This window comes from Cyprinus carpio, chromosome B22 (assembly GCF_018340385.1).
Source record: "Cyprinus carpio isolate SPL01 chromosome B22, ASM1834038v1, whole genome shotgun sequence".
Taxonomy (NCBI): Eukaryota; Metazoa; Chordata; class Actinopteri; order Cypriniformes; family Cyprinidae; genus Cyprinus; species Cyprinus carpio.
In genome coordinates this window covers 23893612-23915256 of record NC_056618.1, presented here as the reverse complement: position 1 = coordinate 23915256, position 21645 = coordinate 23893612, and the positions used below count along the sequence as shown (strand labels likewise).

At 36.4% G+C, this 21645-nt stretch overlaps 2 protein-coding genes across 4 annotated transcripts in view; both read right to left on the bottom strand.

The window, feature by feature from the left end:
• LOC109087458 (potassium/sodium hyperpolarization-activated cyclic nucleotide-gated channel 2-like) overlaps positions 1-3075 on the bottom strand; it is a 28859-nt gene extending 25784 nt beyond the window's left edge. The window contains exon 1 of the mRNA XM_042749099.1: positions 1769-3075. Coding sequence (XP_042605033.1) covers positions 1769-2484 — 716 coding nt within the window. The 5' untranslated portion in view covers positions 2485-3075. The remainder of the gene's footprint in view (positions 1-1768) is intronic.
• An 827-nt stretch (positions 3076-3902) lies between these two features.
• bsg (basigin) lies at positions 3903-17188 on the bottom strand. Of its 3 annotated transcripts, none has more exons than XM_042749488.1 (9): positions 16971-17182; positions 11751-12101; positions 10776-10950; positions 10248-10336; positions 10000-10139; positions 8797-9076; positions 5273-5285; positions 5009-5082; positions 3903-4881 (listed from the first exon to the last, which is right to left on the bottom strand). In XM_042749488.1, exons 1-8 carry the CDS (start codon positions 17038-17040, stop codon positions 5022-5024), a joined length of 1179 nt encoding a protein of 392 aa, XP_042605422.1. In that variant the 5' UTR covers positions 17041-17182; the 3' UTR covers positions 3903-4881; positions 5009-5021. The 3 variants fall into 3 exon arrangements, with proteins under 3 accessions (XP_042605422.1, XP_018960471.2, XP_042605423.1); XM_019104926.2 differs by having other exon boundaries at positions 5273-5297; positions 16971-17181; XM_042749489.1 differs by lacking the exon at positions 11751-12101 and having other exon boundaries at positions 5273-5297; positions 16971-17188.
• Positions 17189-21645: the final 4457 nt, after the last annotated feature.

The following is a 21645-nucleotide window of genomic DNA, read 5'->3' as shown; positions in this document are numbered from 1 at the left end:
TGCATTGTGTGTGGTTGATATTCAGGCCTATGAGTTATTCCATGGAAAGGGTGCCTTTTGTTTCCCTCATCAGCATACGTATGAATGATGGCTAAAAGAAAATGAAATGAGTTTTTTTTAAACTTCTAGAAAAAAAGTTTTTTTTTTTTTTGTTAAATTAAATTTTATTTTTATTGTTTTATTTTATTGTGTTGTATTTATTTGAATGAAAACTTGTATTTTGTATTTATTTTGTATTTATTTTTTAATTGTCATAAATATATCATAATTATGTGCCACCTTGTTTGTTAATCACTTCATTCTAAAATTGTACATTTGTCAGCAGGAGACATCTGAAATTGTCAACCCTGTTACTATTACTTATTTTGTACAGTAACCATGATTTTTGTACAATGAATATTTGTGAAAAATGAATAAAAATATCATCATTAAATTCTCAGTTTAATAATTCACATAGTGGTACAACATAGAGGACAAAGGCTAAACAAACTATAAAATGTCAACTCTGTTACTTTTTAATTTAATGACAAAGGTATAAGTATGTGCCTCCTTGTTTGTAAATCACCTAATCATAAAATGTTACATTTGTCTCTAGGGGACGATAATAAATAGTCAACCCCGTTACCATGATTTTTTTTCTACAGTACAGTTAATTACTGAACACTGAATATTTTTGAATGAATTAAAAAAATTAGCATTAAATGTATATTCTTAATAAACACCTTGTAAAAGTGTTAAGACCTTGTCTAAATGGCTAAACATTGTTTTGTTTTTTGTTTTTCAAATTTGTCATCTTACACTTTTTTAAAAAGTCCATTTATTTACTTATTTAATTACTTGATATGTGATTTTAATGCAATTTACTCTGTCTAACAAAATGATAGAGACCTTGGCTAAAATATATGCAAAATAAATGAATAAAAATATCAGCATTAAATTCTCTTTCTAATAAACACTTTGTAGTGCACTGACTAAACAAACTTTAAAATGTCATCTCTGTTACTTTTTTTTTTAAGGTATAATGGTATCATATGTAAGTTCCTCCTTGTTTGTTAATTTAGCCTGTCTAAAATGTTTGTCAGTAGGGGTCGACCTTAAATAGTCAACCCTGTTACCATGATTTTATACAGTAAACAGCTGATTACTGAACACTAAATATTTGTGAATGAATACAAAATCAGCATGAATGTATATTCATAATAAACACCTTGTAAAAGTGTTTAGACCTTGGCTAAATGGCTAAACATTTTTTAAGTCAAATTTGTCAACTCTGTTACTTTTTTTTAAGGTATAATGGTATCACATGTAAGTGCCTCATTGTTTGTTAATTTAGCCTGTCTAAAATGTTTGTCAGTAGGGATCGACCTTAAATACTCAACCCTGTCACCATGATTTTATACAGTAAACAGCTGATTACTGAACACTAAATATTTGTGAATGTATACAAAATCAGCATGAATGTATATTCATAATAAACACCTTGTAAAAGTGTTAAGACCTTGGCTAAATGGCAAAAAAAAAAAAAAAAAAAGTCAAATTTGTCAACTCTGTTACTTTTTTAAAAAGTACATTTGTTTATTTACTTACTTGATATGTGATTTTAATGCAATTTACTCCGTCTAACAAAATGTTATATATTTTACAATGAAGTCGTTTTTGTTGTATGTTTATTCTAACCAGAAAAGACACCTTTTTTTTTATTGTATTCAAACATGAGCATTTGCAACAAGGTATTGAGTCTCCACTGGTGTCACTCCATCATGCCTACCTGAAATCACTGTACGGATGAATAATCCAATTGCCAGCGGATTTGACTCGTTCCTGTTCCTTCTCCACTGCCTTTTGACTCCCAAACATACGCAGTGAGAATTTGTTGACCCCGGGCTGTAGCATGGAGCTAAACTGCCTCTGCATGTAAGTTTGGTTGTCCCTGGCTTCCGCATCATCTGCCGAGATCTGGCCATCCTCAGGCTTGGGAAAGCTGACAGAATTGCCCGGCTGTTGCTGCTGGTTCGAGGTCGGTCCATGGGCCGGCGGAGCGCTGGAGAAGGAAACTCTCGAGTCCTTCTTTTCAGCGGGAGCAGCAGCGGCGGTCGGGGCAGGAGTGACCGAGCCGTCCATGCTGGAGGTGCTGGAGTGACATGCAGATGCTGGGAAGCCTCCACCTGTCTGATTCTCCTGCTTGGAGAGGGTTGAGGACAAGCGCTCGTCTCTTCGGCAGTCTCCGTTGATTACGCATCTCATTCCGGTGCCATCCTCGCCGTCAAACCCACTCTTGTCCCTGGAAACATCTCCGAGGCAGAGGAGCGCGGTGGATTCCGTGCTGCGTCCACAGGAGACGGAGGCGAAGTTGTTGTTGGAGATCCTGCTCGCCGCTGCCGTTGCTCCCCCTCCTGGCGTTACATTCTTCATCTTGGAGGAAGAGTCAATGTCGCCCCTGCGAGTTTCTTTGTGGTCTTCATCGCCGTCCTCCGCTTCGTCCATGACAGCGGTGCTTTGAGGTGAACCCTGACGCAGCCAGATTGCGAAAGCGCAGACGTTGGCAGTTGCCTAGTCCTTTACCCCGCGTCCCAATGTCACCAAACAACTACACCAATCGCGTTGCTATGGTTGTACTCATTCACACCCTTACCTGGTACTAAACCATCACAAGCGATGTTCCTCTGTGCTCAGATAATGACTGGAGTCAGGAATCAAACTATGTCAAGGATAAGTGAGTGGAAAATAAGCCGAGATGCGCTATGTTAAATATGCAAATGTAGGTTAGTGGTGTGCAATAGTACTAGGTTTGATTATTCATTATCCAGCTGTGCATTTCTTATGGTGATATTGTAAATAAGGATACCTGAAAATGAAAGAAAAAATCTAATTTGACAGTCTTTGTTAAGGCTAGGTAGCTATATGTTGCAGGCTTCATGCAAATTTGAAAACGTCTTGAAATTAAAAGAAAATATCTGATGCCTAAAATGTCAGGTTTGTGAGCATAATTTCTAAACACGGTCTTCTTTTTAAAGTAAAATATCGGTTTGAATTATATCAGATGTTCTTATAGGCCTAGCCTATTCCATTTGATTTTAACAAAAAGTGTAATTTAAAAGTAAATTTAACTTCATTTGTTAACTTTTTTAGACCGTACACATTCATAAGGGTCATAATTTAAGGGTTATCATTTTGTCAAATTATAAAATATTGGTTTCACACCATAAGGCTTCAATAAGTTTTCAATAAGTTTTCCAAAAAGTATATATGTATGTGTGTGTATGTACACACACATATATATATTTTTTTATATATAAAATCATAAAAGTAATGGTTTGTAGCACAAGTTCTAGCCATTCAAAGAAAATAACTTGGGCTACTTCCAAATTACTAAATAAAATAAGGAGGACAGTTATGGTATCACCTAGATATTCTGACATCAGGCCACGCACAGAAACACTTAATCCAAAACGTGAACAATATGTTAATCATAGCCTAGAGGTGATTTCAATTCTTTTAAGGATTTTTATTATTTTATTTTGTAGCTTTATAGATATCAAAACGCATTGCTCTTTATGTGGAATCAAACCTAAAATGTCACAGGCCTCGAGTCATTTATCCAATCAGCAAATATTCACATGGACAAACTTGTGAGTAGTAGTAATACTACGGGTGACTATTTTGAAAACCCATAAAGGTTTAAATGATATACTTTATATTCTGGAGTGTCTCTTTGTTTCCAATGTAATAACGCTGTGATGTTTGTCACGTAGAGCCGCTCCCTACAGCTCAACCGAATAAATGAGTAAATGTCGCCCCCTGATGGTGGCTCAAAGAACAAGCCGATATAAGCAAGGCATCTTCGTTGTCTTGCCAAATGGTTTATTTGGTTGAACACACCCAGCAATATTCAAAAGACAAAGTTAAAATCAAATAGGTTTATTTAGATTGTGCAGTTGACAGTGTATTAGATTTCCTATGAAGCTAAGGCAAAATAATTTATACACTTCTAACAATGTCTTAAATTTTACACAACTCTTAACTTGGAAATGGCACACACCAGACACTATACTTAATGTTTTACAATGCAAGTATGACGAGCTATAGGAGAGCATCACTTAAGCAAAAGCCTTCACGAAAACCCCACCTTCACTGACTTTACCTAAATATTTATATCCATATCCTCCATGTTAGAATTTGGCTAACAATTATAACGGATTATGCAAATAGCAAATTCCACACTGTACTAGCACTTGGTCCTTAAGGGTTAGGCAGGAGGAATCCTACAAGTCAACATCAGAAACTACATTATCAACTTTAAAATAAGCTTGTTTGACATTATTAAACAGAAAATTCTTTGCATTTGACCATCCACATGAAATAGCGCACTTTAATGTTGCAGCGACGACACTGATGTTAATTTTAACTATTTCAATGATTACAACTAGGATGTACAATAAAGTGGCTAAACATTAAGGCTTACAGAAAGTAAAACGACTGTCGTTATAGAAACTTGATTCAACAATCTATTTGTATACACTGAACATGGTTAAATTCTCAATTACACTCGGTAGATGTTTCGGAAAGTTTCACACTCATGAGGAACAGTGAAAGAAACCAGGAAGACGGAAAAAACATTAAATTCCTTCCCACATTAAGAGATTCACTAAACACACTTCTACAGCAAGAAAACAATCATGCAGTTTCCCCCCTCCCACCAAAAAAAGATTGAAAACGTCAGCTGGCAGCACAAAATGAAGAGGAATAAAAGTAAAAGGAGACCAGTTATTATCTCAAGATGTTTACACTCAAGCAGAAGGTTAAGAACTCGCAGGATGCACTATAATGTTCTACTCAGCAACTCAATTCTCCATATATCTTCAACAGTAGTCATCAGGACACCTGAAAAGAAAAAAATAAAAAATAAAAAAAAGTGTATAAAATATGGAATTTAACGGATTTCATATACTAAATATTCAAACAATATTATATTCAATTTGCAAATAATATTTAAAGAAAAATATTTCACCTTTTCTCCTTTCTCAGTTGGAGTTTCTTTGCCGGACATTTTTGTCTTTGTGGTTTGTAGCAGCATTGCTCTTCCTAAAAAAAAAAAAAAAAAAAAAAGGGACGTCAGTTCCCTCTTTGATGTGCATATGAATTTCCTGAGCTAGAAGCACATCTAGGGCTGCTGTCTAGACTTAAACATGGCCTTGAATTTCCTCTGAGTAAACTGCACAAATCACTTCTGCACCTGTACAATATCTCAGCACAAATAACACCGTACACTTACAGTGGTGCAGATCCTGAGTCATCATCTACAGGAAGCAGGAACACATGAAAAGAGAAAAGAAAAAGTAGTTAAACACTCATTTTGACAAATGTACAACACTACAGTCTATTTGAACTGTTACAGTAACTTGTCTAAAATCTAGGGTGACAGCCTCAAGACATTGAAAACCGCAAGTTTAAAAGCAGAGCACCTAATGAGTAATGCGATTTGGGGACTGGAAAACCTTGATACTCTTAATTCAGTTATTTCTACTGCTAAATCTGTACACATCAACTAAACACCGCTATCCATGTTTTCACAGCACTACTAATAATGATTCATGCAGAATAATGCATTTACATTAACCATGCAGTCTGATGTTGGATTGAAAGGATATGTTTAGTGGTTTTTCAACCCAAGAACAAACGTTTCCAATCAAATATCATTTGTTTGCAGCACAACCTCACCTACAGATGTAGTGGAGAGAAAAACATTGTTCCTTTTCTGCATCAATCATGGTGAAGGCTCTCAAACAGCATTATATCACATTTGTAAACTCCTGCACTGGACTTTTGGAGTCAGCATATCACCCAGAAACCTTCCCACTGAAAAGAAACCACTGAAAAATGTCCTGCCTCTGGCACATATGTAGGAGAGTCTTTGGATATGACAATGGCTGTTTGGAAATGAAAACACCACCTAATAACAACAACCTTTATGAACTGGAGGGAGGGGAAAAAAAAGTGGACGGATGACTTTGAAAAATTCCTAACAAATCAAATAATACTAAAATTATTTCAAAATATTCATACAACTTATTTTGTGGAACTTAAGTCACTATAAAATATCTGTGTAAAAGACCTAATTAAAAGCCAATATTATTATATACAGATTTATACTATGTAAAATTAAGTTTTTTAAATTCAAACCACAACAGAACTACATGTATTTACAAAACATTTTGAATGTAATTATAAAATGTATAACATTCTTCATAATTGTTGTGTGTGTGTAATATATATATATATATATATATATATATATATATCTATATATATATATTATATTATATATATATATATATATATATATATCTATATATATATATATATACACACATATATACACATATACATATATACACATACACACATATATATGGGTTTGAAGTCACTCTATATGCCATTTAAAACAAAATACTAGTAAATAGTTTATATTAATTTATAATGTGAAATAAGCATTTCTGTGGTGATTTGAAATTATTAAACGTAAAGATACTACATTTATAATAAGAAATAATTTTAATATGGCTTTGGGAGGGGGGGTTGAAGTCACAAAAGACTGTGGAAAAAAAGATCAAATACAATAATTAAGTAATAGATATAGTAGTATTTGGGGTGCTCCGATTGATTGGCTACCGATCACTATCGGCCAATAATTGCTTTGGGATGATTGATCGGCGGTCTCTATAATTGCCGATCTCAAAAAAACGTGAGAGGTTTGGCACAACATGCAGTGGCACCGTCTCAATATCCGTCCGGCGGTGGTGAAATAATTATAATGCTAAAGGGGAGGGACAGTTCATATTTATTATTAAATAACTTAAAGTAGCTAATTTTGAACACTTTCTGCGCGACAATTTCACAAACAGCATTGAGTGAATCACCACACGCTCTCTCAATATGAGCAAATGGCTTCAAATCAAAACGCGTCTGCAATATAAGCCAGCTGCACACTGCAGTTAACAGTAATTGTCACTTACACAATCGAGGCAGCTAGCGTTGGACCGAAAAAAAAGAAAAAAAAAAAAGGAATCGCTATGCTGAAAAAGCATTTTCATGAACAATGTTTGGATTTGAACTCAAAATAATGGATAAATGTTGTATTTGTAGTAAACAGCCACGGGTCAGTTGCAGACCCCGGTGTGAAAGCACAGCCAGTGCTGCTTCTGCACCGCTTGCGTACCACACATGGACTGCATGCGCACTGCAAACAGAGTATGTGTGAACCTGATGTAAAAGGCCGCCTCACATACAGCTCACAAAATCAGGCTTGTGCTGTGTGTAAGCTATTGTCCAACAATTTTGATGATTGTAAAAACAAAAATGCAGTGCATGATCAAACATTTAGGTGAGAAAATATATACATTTTTTCAAAAATGAAATTCAGTCCCTGAATGTCTAAAAATCTTGACTGGAGTCTTACTATAAATAATTCTACATGATAAAAAGTTGGCTATAAAAAGATCGGTATCGGTGATCGTATCGGCAGATACTGCTTTCTGTGATCGGCCTCAAAAATCCTGATAGGAGCACCCCAAGTAGGACAATGTAAACTATTTGATAAATACATGCAGTTGTGTGGGGGCTTGATTTATAACATATCTTTATTTATTTTACTTAAGTGTTTATTTAATATATAGTCTTTATCTTATTTGATTTTTTTTTAAGACTACATTGTAAACAGAACGCCCCCCCCCCAACAAAAGGCATGCATTAATTCACAATAAATGTCTACTTTTCTTTTTACACCATGTACTATATTTATTTATAATTGATAAATGAAGGTTTATAAAATCACTATAAATGTTTGTTTAATATATATTGATATTCAAAGTACATATAATTTTTTTTTTAGAAATATTACAGATTTTTAATAAAATGCAATTTTCCGGTTACTGGCAAGGTTGTGCTTCAGACAGACACAATCAGAAAGAAACTTTATAATAAGATGCAAGTTGACACCCAATAAACATATACTTCTAAAAAAAATAAGCTGAATCTGAGTTTGAAAGAGACTTTTGCTGAAGTTTTCATGCAGAGAGCATGTCCAAACACACTCAGAAAGATAAAAAAAAAACTAAGTAATAAAGTTGGGATTATATATTTTGCCGCCCTTTGTGCCGTAAGGGTGCCGCCTCTCAGAGACGTAGAGGAAGCCACTGCTATAATCTAGGGCTGAAGAACATCATGCAATGAGAAGATGATGCAGAGAGCATGCAAGGCAGTACAACATGATCCGTCTGAAATGTCATCTTAGTTATTATGCATAATACCTTGACATTTAAAACCCATTCTGAAGTGCAATATGTCAGACTCAGCTAAACACTTTCACTGGCTTGTGTAAAGTTGCTTTTCTTGAACCTAAGTCTGACAAATCTGGTTCGTTTTATCTTCTAATTTAAGACTAACAGCCAGTGAAAGAGTTGTACTTCTCAGCCCATCAGGGAGACCATTCAAACTCCCAAAACCACCCGTTTAAGCAAATCCACTTCAGTCTGACATGCAGTTTTGAGCACTTACCACAACGTAAAAGCAGCAGCGAACAGAGAAATAAACAACGTAAATAATAAAAATAGACTCCGCTAAGGAACAGCCACAAACTTCAGCAAAATAAAATAAACATACAAAATCAAACTGAAATAGGATCTTTAACCATTACGAATTCATAAACAAAAATGTAAAATTACATCCACTGGTCATTCATTTGTACATTCACGAAAATGGAAATGAAACATTATGACTGAAACAACTAGCGTCACATACCGTCATTGATCTCGTCTGGCTTTCTCCTCTTCTCATAGATGAAGATGATGGTGATGAGAATAATGACCTCAGCGACAATGCCAAGGAATGGCCAAAGGGCGGCCAGTTGGCTACGCACACGCAGCTGAATCTGATCACTGGCTGATCCTATTTCATTGGTGCCCTGGCACTGGTACATGCCCATGTCCTCATTGATGTCCAGATCTTTCACGTACAGCGTGGTCTTGTTGGGGGTGGTCTTGATCTCATACTTGTCACTAGTGCCATTGACAATGGGAATCTGTGTGTTGACAATGCAAATTTGTTAGTAAGTTATTAAGGCTGATGATACACAGGGCAACTTTTTGAGCAATGCTGCCGGGCAACTTCTGGCAACAGGCAACCAGGTGAGAGACGGGGCCAATGAACAATCTAAAGAGAAATTTGTTGCCCAGTCTCAAAGGGAAAGCACTCAAGCAAAACTGCTCAAAAAGTTGCCCCGTGTATCATCAGCCTGAGGCTATTTCTAATAACTACTAGCACACAACAACAGTTATTAACAATCATCCAAACATAATTATTAAATATATAATTATAAGACAATAAGTTATTAAATTAATAAGAATGAATGCATTGTATACATAAAATACATTATATAATATAAAAAACATTTTATAATATATCAGATATTTTATGTAATGTAGTACAATGGTTGAACATCAATAATTATATTAATGCAATCACTACCACTGTAACAGGTAAATTAATAAATTATTTTATTCAAAGCAGGGCTCTGAACCGGTTCAAGGAACAAATAAGCAAAATGGAAACAAACTAAATTTTGACAGGAACAGAACCAGAAACAAAATTAAAAAAAAAAAGTTATTAAACCTGTTATATGCAGTACATTTGTCATTTATTATTATTATTAAATTTATTTTAAGTATTGTATTATTAATAGTATTTCACAACCATAACAATTGTAAATGTCATAATATCTCCATTGCATCAGTGGAAAGGCTTGAAAGCTTCAAGTTGATCTTTTAGTTTTAAGTTTTTGAGCTACAAAAGTCATGTCATACAATAAACGGATAGACACTACAGCTAGGTTAATAAATGTTCATAATGCCAAGTGTCATTTAACTCACTTTTGCAACCTTATTCAACCTTCAAAATCGCATGGCCAGGTACCAATCTCATGTTATAACAACAAGCTTTATCTACCTTTTCACTTTCATCTTTACCGAGCTTATACCAACTCCAGTCAGTAGGCAGGGGGTATCCATGGCTCACACATATTAGGACAGCTTTGTCTTTCTCATTAGCATTTTCAGAGTGTTTGTAGGCCCCTACATATGGGAGAACTAACAGGAAGAGTATAATTATGGGTGATGAGTACAATATACCTGAAAAAATGCATGTAATGCATGATGGATAACAGATGCGGTAATCTGTCAGTCAAACTTTCTTACCTTTAACTTCAATGGTTGCATTAACCTCAGGTTCTGTTCGGAAGACACATGTATATAGTCCAGCAGAGTGGTAATCAATCTTTTTAATTCTGCCAGAGAAAGAAAAACAAGCAATGAGACCAAAATAAATGTATGTATATATGTATATATATATATATATTTTTTTTTATGCCAACTGAGATCCTTCTATATAACAACAGCACCGCAGCAATAAAGGTGGAGGGGAGGACAATACAAGTATAGGAAATCTGAAATATAAAAGTAAACGGCTTTTCCGGCACGCCGCTCAGGCATCCCCATAGATATTTTTCCGACCCAGTAGTTCTAATGGGAATTAGGGTCAGTGAACGTGGAGTGCCGGAGGCTCTTAATCCCGCTACTGCTGTAACAACCCAATCACACAAACTGAGCAGCTGCATTATATTTAATGGACCTGTAAACACTAAATCTGAGAAGCTTATACTGAAATTAGAGCGCTATATTTCACTCTTCTTTAGTGATACATTTATATAAGGTTGAGGAACATACGTGTGTTCAATGAAAGCTTTATCAGAGGTTGACTCTGATTTGTCAATGGTCTTGCCATTATGGGTCCAATAGTGGCCTTTGATGATAAAAGAAGTGTTGGTAAGGTTGCAGGTTAGTGTTGCAGAGGTCTGGTTCTGGTGGTTCACCACATCTGGTTTAGTCGTGATGACTGGATCTGCCAAGGCATAAAAGTTACACAAACATCAAATTTAACATTAACATTATTACTCTTTAACAGAAAAAAAAATAATAATAACAAAAACAACAAAACAAAACAAGTGCTCACTGCTGGAAATTACTCTACCCACCTGATGTGGCACAGTAAAAAAAAATTTAAAAAGTACATTTTTGGACACATGATGGAACGGAACATTGCTGTCCAGATGTTCACCACAATGTGAACTGTAAGGCACATTGTGCTCTATCAAAGGAGAAATGAAGGTACATTTGGGCTACTGGGAAACATTGAGTGAGCAGTTTGTAATGAAAACGAATGGGAAGTGGGAAGGAGATTCAACCAACCAGCAACTGGTTTGGAGACCATGTGCTTATGAATAACTATTGTGGAAAATAACTAGTTTTTCACTAAGACCACCAGAAGGGTTAATCCACACATCTAAAGAGCTTTTTAGATGTTTACTGAAAGCAAGCCATGTTAATGAGACATAATCAGAGCGCTTTTCCAAAAATGAAGGCCAATTAGTGTGTTTAACACCTTCTGACCGGCAGTAACGTTAACCGATCAATGCCATTTCTTTAATAAAAGGTTCAACTTCATCTCAAGCTCTAGACAGTGATATGCTCAGAAGTCATCAGATTACTATGAAAGAACAGATGGCACTAAAGTAGTCATGTGACCTGGTCTCTGGTCAAAGGAAAAAAGGAAGGCAGAGGGCAAGACAAGGGAGAGTCTGAATCTACAGGACTTCCTCCTCTACGCTAAAGGAGACGTTGTGATACCACAACGTAACTCACGTTCAAACACTATAACGTTCGCTTGCGAGCGAATCCACTTGACTTTGGGTGGGGTCCTGAGGTCATTACGGTCAGGGTCGTTTGAAGCACGGCACTCGTAAACACCCGTGTCGTTGAGTGTTAGATTGGTGAGGATGAGTGTGCTGGTAGCGTGGTTGATATAGGTGGCATTGATGCGTACGTGATCCTCTCTCGCGCCGTCAAACAGCTGAGTGACCGTTTCAATCGGCTCTTCACCCTCAATGAACCACCATTGAACTTCGGGGATGGGGTTCCCTATGACCTCGCAATCCAGCTCGGCACTGTCTTCTATGAGTTTCATCTGAGACAAGGGCGATTTTATGAAGCCCGCTGGACATTTGATGGGTGATTTGGGTTTAGGATGGACAGTTCATTGAGATGATATGAATAATGATTAGCAGACAGGCAGGCAAAGAAGAAAAGAAACAGCAGAGGAGAAAAGAAAAAGAGAGAAACGTTAGATGAAAAACAAAGCAGGCATACACAAGAAACAAACTGGATATTGAGCATCATGATGCAAGACTTCAACGCTTCATGATAACCAAAACCCAACTGAAGAACATTAGAAGCAAGCACTTTAAAATGACAATGAGTTGAAGTAGGCCTGGGCGATAAAACGGTATCGATATTTATCGACGGTACACCTTCATCGATAACGATAGAAAAAATGTTCGATATAGCGCACGATAGAGGCACGTGTTATGAGTGACACCACACACAAACACATGCTGTAATCCCGGCCTGTGATGAGGAGATTGTGAATAAAAAATTAATATTAGCTGAATTTAAAAGAAACATTTGCATTATTTGAATGCAAAAATGGTACAATTGAATGTTATGTGTGCATCAGAGAGTGTCATCAGTGGCGCACGAGATGCAGTGAAGATGTAAGTGACGTTGTTGCACTTTTAATGTTTTGTTAGTCTAGCCCACAAGATGCGCCACTGCTGCATTATTCGTTTAAAATATTAGAGAACTATAGTAGCTCAATGCATAGAAGATCTTGATTAGGTTAAAACCAAAACCAAGCCATTCAGACAGAATGCATATTAATTTTTTAGACTGACAAATGACTGCTGCACTCACGTCTCATACAAGAGATGCAAAGAAAGCCATGCATAGTAACAACAGTTTAAACGTTTAGAAAACGTGTGAAGGTTTTTCATTTCACTGCATCTCATATGTTTTTAAATGCAATCTGTGTGATCGGTGATTTGGCTCTGTATTAAGCAATGCATAAGTACATGATGCTGTTTTGTTCATAATTGTTTATGCAGTTTACAAAATTATTTGATTTATTTAGACATTATGCATGTTTTTTAATGCAAGTTGTATGCAATTTAACATATTGACAATTTAATGCGCTGCATTATTTTCTTCATTGCGCCCTCGGGAGAAAAGCCATAAGTTTCCTTAAAACTCATTTAATCTACATATAAAACATAAGAAAAGAGATATTTGTTTAAATTTTGTGTTTTACTGTTAAAACAAACAAACAAAAAAGTTGTTTCTCTTAATAAATTGGGCAAATTAAAAAAAACAGTGGTTAAAAATAATAATTCTATTGCTCGGTTTTAAAAAAGATTATTTAAAAAAAGTCAATAATTATCGATACCGAACAATATGAAACCATTATATCGTTGATACGTTTCTAGCTATATCGCCCAGCCCTAAGCTGAAGCATGCATTAAAACCAAAGGTTAGCTTATCAAGAAATGCAATGAAAAATGAAATCGAACATCCACATGAAATAACGGGATGACTGTAATGGTGATGACTGATGAAGCTTAAAGAGGTAGTTCACTCAAAACAGGAAATTGTGTCATCATGTGGAAAAAAAAAAAGTTGTTTTGACCCATTTTAAACACTTTTTCAGAATATCTTCTTTTGATTTTCAACAGAAGTCAGTTATACAGATTTGGAATCACATGAGGACGATTTTCAGTTTTGAGCAAACTATCCCTTTAAAACTTGACATAAGATTATGATTATGAATAAACACAACTGACATGTACAGAGTAAATGAACCTAAAAACAACCATTTTGAAGCCATTCGTGTAGACGTGGAGCATGTTCTCAGGAGAAAAACAAGGTTGTACCGTGCTAATCCCCCATGGAGAATTTCAGCTCAATTTTTCTGATCACCTTAGAACAACACACACCCTGAACGACATGGAAGTACGTGTGAAGCCGCTTGCACAACAACCCTTCACATCAATGACAAGAACACTTTGATATCAGCCCCAGACCTGTTGTTGCTTCTTGCTGTGTAGCACATGCTTTCAGTGTGTTTGGTTTCGAAACAAGAGTACGGTGCTGCTCCCTTTTTGTCTGCTGCTGAGGGAGGAATGTTTTAGCGTGTTAGCCAGGGAGGGGTAAAAATGCTAGATGTCCACAATCCACATTACAATCAGAGCAATGAGACTCCACACATGCCTTAGGCCTGAAATAACATGTGCCCTTTGAAAGCAGAACAGGCTTCATTCATTTGACCATCATGAAAGGTCACCTCCAACGTTCACTAAGTGGACCACAAATTCAAAACTCACATATAAACAAGCTCTAAAAGGAATTTAAGCATATATTTGTATATATAAGTGTTTAGATTTAATGTTACCATAAGGCAGAAGTATTAACCCAATATTTCAAGCCTAAATTATAAATAACTCCAAACAGGGACAACATTGACGTACAACGAGTATCACTCAGTACAAAGTCTGCCACTTCTAGATTTGACTTGACCTGTTCTAGTAAAAAAGTCAATAAGTTCACCTTCTCACAAGCTGACATGTTGATTAATTGGCAGAAGAAATACTGTCCTAAGGTCGACTGTTTCAACCTTATATTTTCTTGGCTCAATCACATGATTGAATGCCGATAAACCGTTCTCTATAAAAGGTATTAATCTACATTGCAAGGCTTAACTGTTTAACCACAAGGCTTTAAAGATTGTAGCCCTAAAATGTACATGGGACATTCACCTTGCTAAAACATTGCATAAAATAAATGTTTCAATTTAGACACCATGTGCCCAGATTCAACTCAATCAGACGTCAAAATATAGACAGAAAATGTGACAAATTTAAAAATATCAAATTTTGCTTTAGTTTGGTTTGTCCTTTTTTTTACCTCCGGAAAGTAGCGCCATTTTCTGATGCATTATGTATATCCAAACATAACTGTTTATAAGAAAATTAAAAGATTGGGTTTTAAATCTATCATCGGTTGTTGATTGGATTTTAAAGTATGGGTGTTGCACTTAAAAAAAATCAATGCAAGCTTGAAGTCGTTGTGGACAGATGGGATTTAAAGAGATTAAATGATTCACGATGTCCGACGCGTCACAGAGAATCTGTTTATTTATTTCTTTTTTTCCACTGGAAGTTAAGACATTTAGATTTAACTCTAAAAGTCAAAAAAAAAAAAACGCATCGATGAGTCACAATAAGATTTTTAACATTTACCATTTTTTATTTCAGACCAATTTTTAAACTAGTCAACTAGTGGTTCGGGCAACCCTGTGACAAGTTTTGAAATATAGTTTTGCATATCCCTACAGCCTTAGTGAGAACAATTAAAAAGTTGAAGGACAGGACTATCCTCACCAGCCAAGCCGGGCGCATGCTGACAAACACACTTTTTAAATACAAAATGGCTGAAAGTAGCACATGAAGCAAAAAACACTCACAAACAAAATCTTCTCACGCCTATTCACCTGCAAACGATAAATACCTGCACATTTCCTCTAACCCAATTTATTGAGCAAAGCACAACTGAGCTAAAGATTGAGTACTCAGGGGAAAATCTAATTTTAATTCTGATCTGGAGATACTACAATTTCCACCATCCAGCTACAAGGCCTGACGTTGTACCGTAACATCATGTACTATGGGGCAACTCAAGAACAAAATGAGTAAACTTGTTGCACAGATTGTTCTGTTTTGAGGAAGTATCAATGCTTACGTGCAGAAAAGCACCTCCTAGGGTGTTTAGCTCTCTATTTCTAACTGAGAGCATGAAGCTGATTAGGTTTGGATTTACCGACCATGCTATTCATCAGCTGCTGCTGCTGGGGGACTAAACAGATGATGATGATGATGCCAGACTTTAACGCAAAATCAGTTTCATTACTCTGCCATTTTCTTTCATCATGCAACCAACTGATTTATCTAAAAGGGTGGAGAGGATATTTAATATATTTAAATCCAAATTTCGCCGTACATGACTGACATTTCCAACTAAACTGCTAACTTTCATTACCCTAAGTAAGCAACGGTTGATCGCCTACAAGATTTGCATGGATTCCTGTGCCATTTCCAGTGATGGAACATTATAATGAGCTTAAGCTAAGCCTTTTACTGAACAGGGATAGACTAAAAGATGAAAACTGCTGCCCTACTGCCTCCACCTTCATGATTGGACAAACACGTTTTGCCTCCCTCAGTTTCCATTTTATGATTACAGGCTACTCTCAACTGATGTTTTACTAGACTTGACAGCAGGCCTCTAGAAAACCAGTCTGCACATGTCGTCATGGCTGCCTGCTGCTTACAGTGTTTAAGACATCATTCATGGAGGAACTGACCTGCCAGGGAAGAGGACAGCCATTAATATATTAACTAGAAAAGTTAGGTTGAATCCTTCCTGTAATAATTAAAAGGTCAACTACGAAGCATGATCCTCGGAGAGAAGATCTCCAATTTTGGGAAATGTGTAACTTGGGTTACAACACTTAATTCGGATTAAAGGTTCTTGTACAAGAAAAACAAACAGCAAATCCATATGGTGGGTTTTTTTGCAGTTTGTACTTTGCCTTTAAACACCACGATAATCATTTACGTCGCTTTTTTTTTTTTTTTTTTTTTTTGATTAATACTATATAAACTCCTATTTTTGGATACATATTTCCTATGTGTTGGGATTTAAGTAGACTTAAAAGAGCTTTAATGAGTAAAAACTATTCAGCTGTAGCTACAGCTCCATGCGCGTGAGTCGTTTCCCCGTGGGCTCGTGCGCGACAGTTTGCCGACGATTTAAACGGCCTTTAAACATTTCAAGCCATTTCAAACGTTCATATTCGATGTATTTTACTTCACTGTACGGTAAATACAGTCGACCTGTCGTCTAGGTCGTGTTTGTGTCAACAGAAGGCCTGTGAAAAACGAGCAACATGGTCAACAGAAAAACGAGACGCCTTACCTGTCCCAGCTTCGGCTTGGAACCAACCGATACAAACGGCGAGAATCACGCCAAACAGCTTCCTTCTCATGGTTAGATGTTTTTAAGTACGTAACAGTGTAAATATCGGGCCCGTTTCAAGAGGCAAAGACGGTTTGGAGCACAGCCCTCAACGAAGCCTCGTCGTCCTCTACTTGTTCCGAGCTCACTTGAGAACGCGCACGTATACAGCCTAGAGGACCTGCGTCATCACGTCCGGCGGTCGTCAACGTCACCGCCCTGCCTGAATTGAACTGTAGACTATACAAAATGATTTCGACATGTTTAGGTTTTCAGAAAATATGTAACAGGCTATGTCATATTAACTAAGCACTCATGTTTTATTGCAAAGCATGAGTATATTGTTCAAAATTCCTCTAAAGCTATACGTTTACTTAGTAAACCTTTCCGTGTTGTAGAATGAAGTTGCGGGATTTTTGGTTTTGTGTCATCATAAGTAGCCTACTGAATGACATGTGACTAGCTCCAAAAATTAGAATTAGTTTCATAAGAAGAAGATTATCATAACAACTTAAATTTTAGTCTGATCCTCAGTATATCTCGCTATCTTTTTTTCTTTTCTTTTCTTTCCTTTTTTATGTCCTTTTTGAAACTTCACAGACAGCATCCACCCCATTTACTTTGTATTAAAATAGGACTAAATTTAGATTCAGCTTAACTTCTACCTTTGTTTTCCACAAAAAAAGTTACACAGCTCTAGAGTGGCATTATACAGGGTAAAATAAATGAGTAAATGAGATTTGTAATTCCTAGGTAAAATATTCCTTAATAATTAACATGTGACAATGACTATTGTTTCTAAAGTTTGTAAATCCACCGCAGCAGGCAGTGCTCTCCCCACTGAGTTTAAATCCATCCTCATCAAAGAGATCAAACTGGGCTCATTGTTTGCTTGTTTAGTTGATTATACAGGGAATGTTCCTTCGTTGGAAAAACAGACATGTTCCATCTATCTGGAGATATTTATAGTGGGAACTCATTAGAAAAACAACTTTGTCTTATTCTGTGATGATACAGAATTGCAAAGATGTGGTTAAGCGTCTTGTAGATCCTCAAAATTGTGCAGGGTGATGGTGCCGTATAAACAAGAATCATCTGAACTAAATAACCATCTTACCAAATTAACCATATTAACCAAATTAACAACAGTTTTCTTTTTTTTAATAAAATTAACTTTATTTTAAAATAAGTGTATAAATCTTGTTTCCCTGTTGAAAAAATCAGCATTTGCTGGTTAGGTATGTTTTGAAGCTGGGATGCTGGTTTATGCTGGTCCTTTGCTGGTTTATGATGGTCCTTTGCTGGTTTAAGCTGGATCTTAGCTGGTCATATGCTGGTCCTAAACGGGTCCGACCAGCTTAAACCAGCAAAGGACCAGCTTTTAACCAGCTCAAACCAGCATCCCAGCTTCAAAACATACCTAACCAGCATATGCTGGTTTTTTCAACAGGGTTAGAATTATATATTTATAACATTATTTTAAAAAAGGTCAAAGAAGAGGTATGTGATTCAGCTATTTAATATTTCAGCACCAAAGACATATTTTGACTATATTTGCTTTTAACTGCATTTCTCCAGTTTGATACAAAAAAAAATACTTGTATTTCTAAAACCCATGTAGGCCTATGTGAAAATTAGCATTTTAGCATTAGCATGGTTTTTAGATGAGCAGTTTTTTAATTTTCTTTTGCGTAAAATTAAGTCTATAGTTAACATTTACATTGAAGAGAGTCTTACATTTTGTTCTACAGCATAAATCACCGCACTCACAGTCAGATTTGTGTACTGTTTGCTGTTAGAAAGCTCGAGAGTCAGAGACAGATTGTTACATAACTGTTTTACTGCCTCTAGTGGCATAAACATCAATGTTTTATTCATGTAGGCCTTTAGCTGTCCATAAACACTCTGATTCCAGTCTTTTAGTTTTCTGTTTTGAACATGACAACAATGGACCTCCATGGTTTCCGCACATTAAAGCAGACTAGAAAATATAGATTTAGGTACAGAAATTCAGTACAGAAATTACAAATGCAAATGCTTCACCACTTATTTCTACTTCTAAAACAGTTCATTTATGTAGATTTAATGTAATAATGTCTTTGGATTCTGACGTTGTTTTCTGGTGGTTTATTTGGGGTGAGCTTTATGCTGTGGACTATGATTTCAGAGTAAATGTTGATTATATATTCTGACCAGCAGGTGGCGCGATTGCTCAAATGTTTTTCAAGACTTTATGGCCTTGAGCAGTGTTGGTCTTTTGCAGGGGTGCAATGCTCAACAAATAATACATAGATTCTTTGAAATCAAATAATAAATAAACTCTATGAGATTAAAAGTTTATGTGGATGACCAGATATATTGAAATATGAGCAACATAATGCCGTTTTACTAGTTAGGCTATTTATTTTTCCAAGTCGCTCACTAAATGAAAAATGATGGAAAAATGATTAGTTTAGCATCGTGATGGATTTCAAGGGACAAGATCTGCATCTGCATTTTAAGCTCTACTTAAGTGTTTTATCATATTTAAAAGAAATCCTTGGGGCTTTCGGGAAAAAAAGGCAGTAAATCCATTCTTGGATTCATTCTCCAAGTTCCTTAAGCACAATCCCATGCTGCTGTAGAATTGATGATTTAATGGCCTGTAGGGACATTTCAATCCAAATCCTGTGGCTGCCTGGTTTGTGCGCTACCTATTGAAATTGAAACGCCTCCAGTTGACAGAAACAGATCAGAATCTCGGGGAGAAAGTAGGAGTTTCCGCATAATTATCCCTCAGCCAATCATGGCTCTCTGTCCACTCGCCTGACCGCGATTTAAGATCTAATTTTTAGGGTGTGCGTTCACTACAGTTATGACCTGTAGTAACACTAGAAGCAAAACATGGGCTGTTCAGTTTTACAACTGGGAATCAAGAGCATGGCTTGTTTTCTTTTTTCAGTGAGCAAATTCAGTAGGCCATTAAGTAGGCCTAAAACAATTCACAATTTTTTCTGTTTTCTGAACAATAAACAGTTGATTTTATGACATAAAAATACTTTTACCAGCGTGCATAAAAATTGTTGGCTGCACAGTATTTTTGGTTGGGCCAAATCATGATGCTTTATGATAATGAGAAAACACCCCCATTATTTACATCCAAATACTCAGTATGCTGAAGTCATATTTCTGTCAAAAGGTTGTTCAGTTCATGAAGTCCTCAGTTCTTTGGGCTCATGTGTGTGGGAGCCATGACTGGAGGAATCTGAAAGCACAGACGCTGCTATGTTTGCACTCATTAACTCAGCTATTGTGTCCTCTGATCCTCGTGCGACTCCCCCATGTCTGTCCCAGTTGAAGTATTTGTGTCTGGAGAGTACCGACAGCTATTCAGAACTACAGAAATCCCTGTTCGCATTAGTTGTTGTATACTCTCCTTGTGTGTATTTTTTATTTATTTGTTCATTTGTAGTTAGTTGGTTGACTGTTCGGTTTTTCCTCCACATTTCATTTTATTTAATTTATATTTCTAAACATGAATAGCATAAATGCTTTTTTGTGGACTGTTTTATGGACCCCTGATTTTGAGCATGTCTATAAAAATACTATTCCCCAGGCCAAAACATTAGACTGGAACTTCCTCAGTTCTTGAGTCATACACTAGTTTAGGTTTGAACAACTGGACTCCGTCATCAACACCCATCTGCAGGCGTCATACATCAGACAGAACAGTAATATACTGTTGATGTGAGCTATCCACACCAGCTGGGAATATTGCTTCACCCGAGGTGGAGAAACACACCGTGTTCCTGATAACAAGACTTATTTTCAAAAACTAAAATGTCATCATTTACTCATCATCATGTGTTTCAAAACCCAGCGTACTTTTATCCAAGGAATGCAAAAGGAACTATAACAGAATGACCAGACTGCTCTTTTCTGTACAATGAAAGTGAATGGTGACCAAAGCTTATAGCAATATTTGCAGTAAATTACGACCTAAATCAATCTGTTCATATCTAATGCCTTCAGAAGTCATCAGGAAGAGTTTTCTGGTAATTTTCTGGCTCTTATGGAGCTTGACAGCCCCTGGTCAGCATCCACTTTCAATGAATGGAAAAGAGCAGCCTTGACATTGTGCTAAACATCTGCTTTTCTGTTCCACAGAGCTGATTTATTTATAGTTTGTACCCTGTTGCTGCGGGAAACATCCTTCTTTGGTGGCACAAAGCCATGGTGAAGTTAGATTGTTATCTGTTAGTTGGAAGGTATAATAACCCGTCCAAATTATTCAGTTGGACTTGGTCAGGCCTCAGCGCATTAAAAACATTGCAGTTGCTTTACATTAGAGACCAGTAATGACTTCGATGGTGCAGATAAGAGGAAATGGATCTGGATGTGTTTGTGGTTCTCATGCATAACAGGCCAAGATGTCAACTCGAGGGCCTGTCCTGCAGACAGATCATGTGTCATAAGCCAACTCCGTGGCTGAATTTCAGAGAAAATGGACCCCATATGGGCAGATGAGAAGAAATGGGATTTTAGGAGACATTAAATCATTTATTAAGACTACAAGAAAATAAAATAGTGTAAGTTCATTTCCAACATCCGACATGAGACAATTTCTAGGTAAATTAGGTTGAAATTTGTTGGAAAT

Excerpts from the sequence above, each read along its gene's own strand:
- bsg (XM_019104926.2), bottom strand. The coding sequence starts at position 17,040 with ATGAGAAGGAAGCTGTTTGGCGTGATTCTCGCCGTTTGTATCGGTTGG. Across the intron at positions 12,102-16,970 it reads CCAAGCCGAAGCTGGGACAG|CGGGCTTCATAAAATCGCCC; the intron begins GTAAGGCGTCTC and ends TCAAATGTCCAG. Across the intron at positions 10,951-11,750 it reads GAACGTTATAGTGTTTGAAC|ATCCAGTCATCACGACTAAA; the intron begins GTGAGTTACGTT and ends ATGCCTTGGCAG.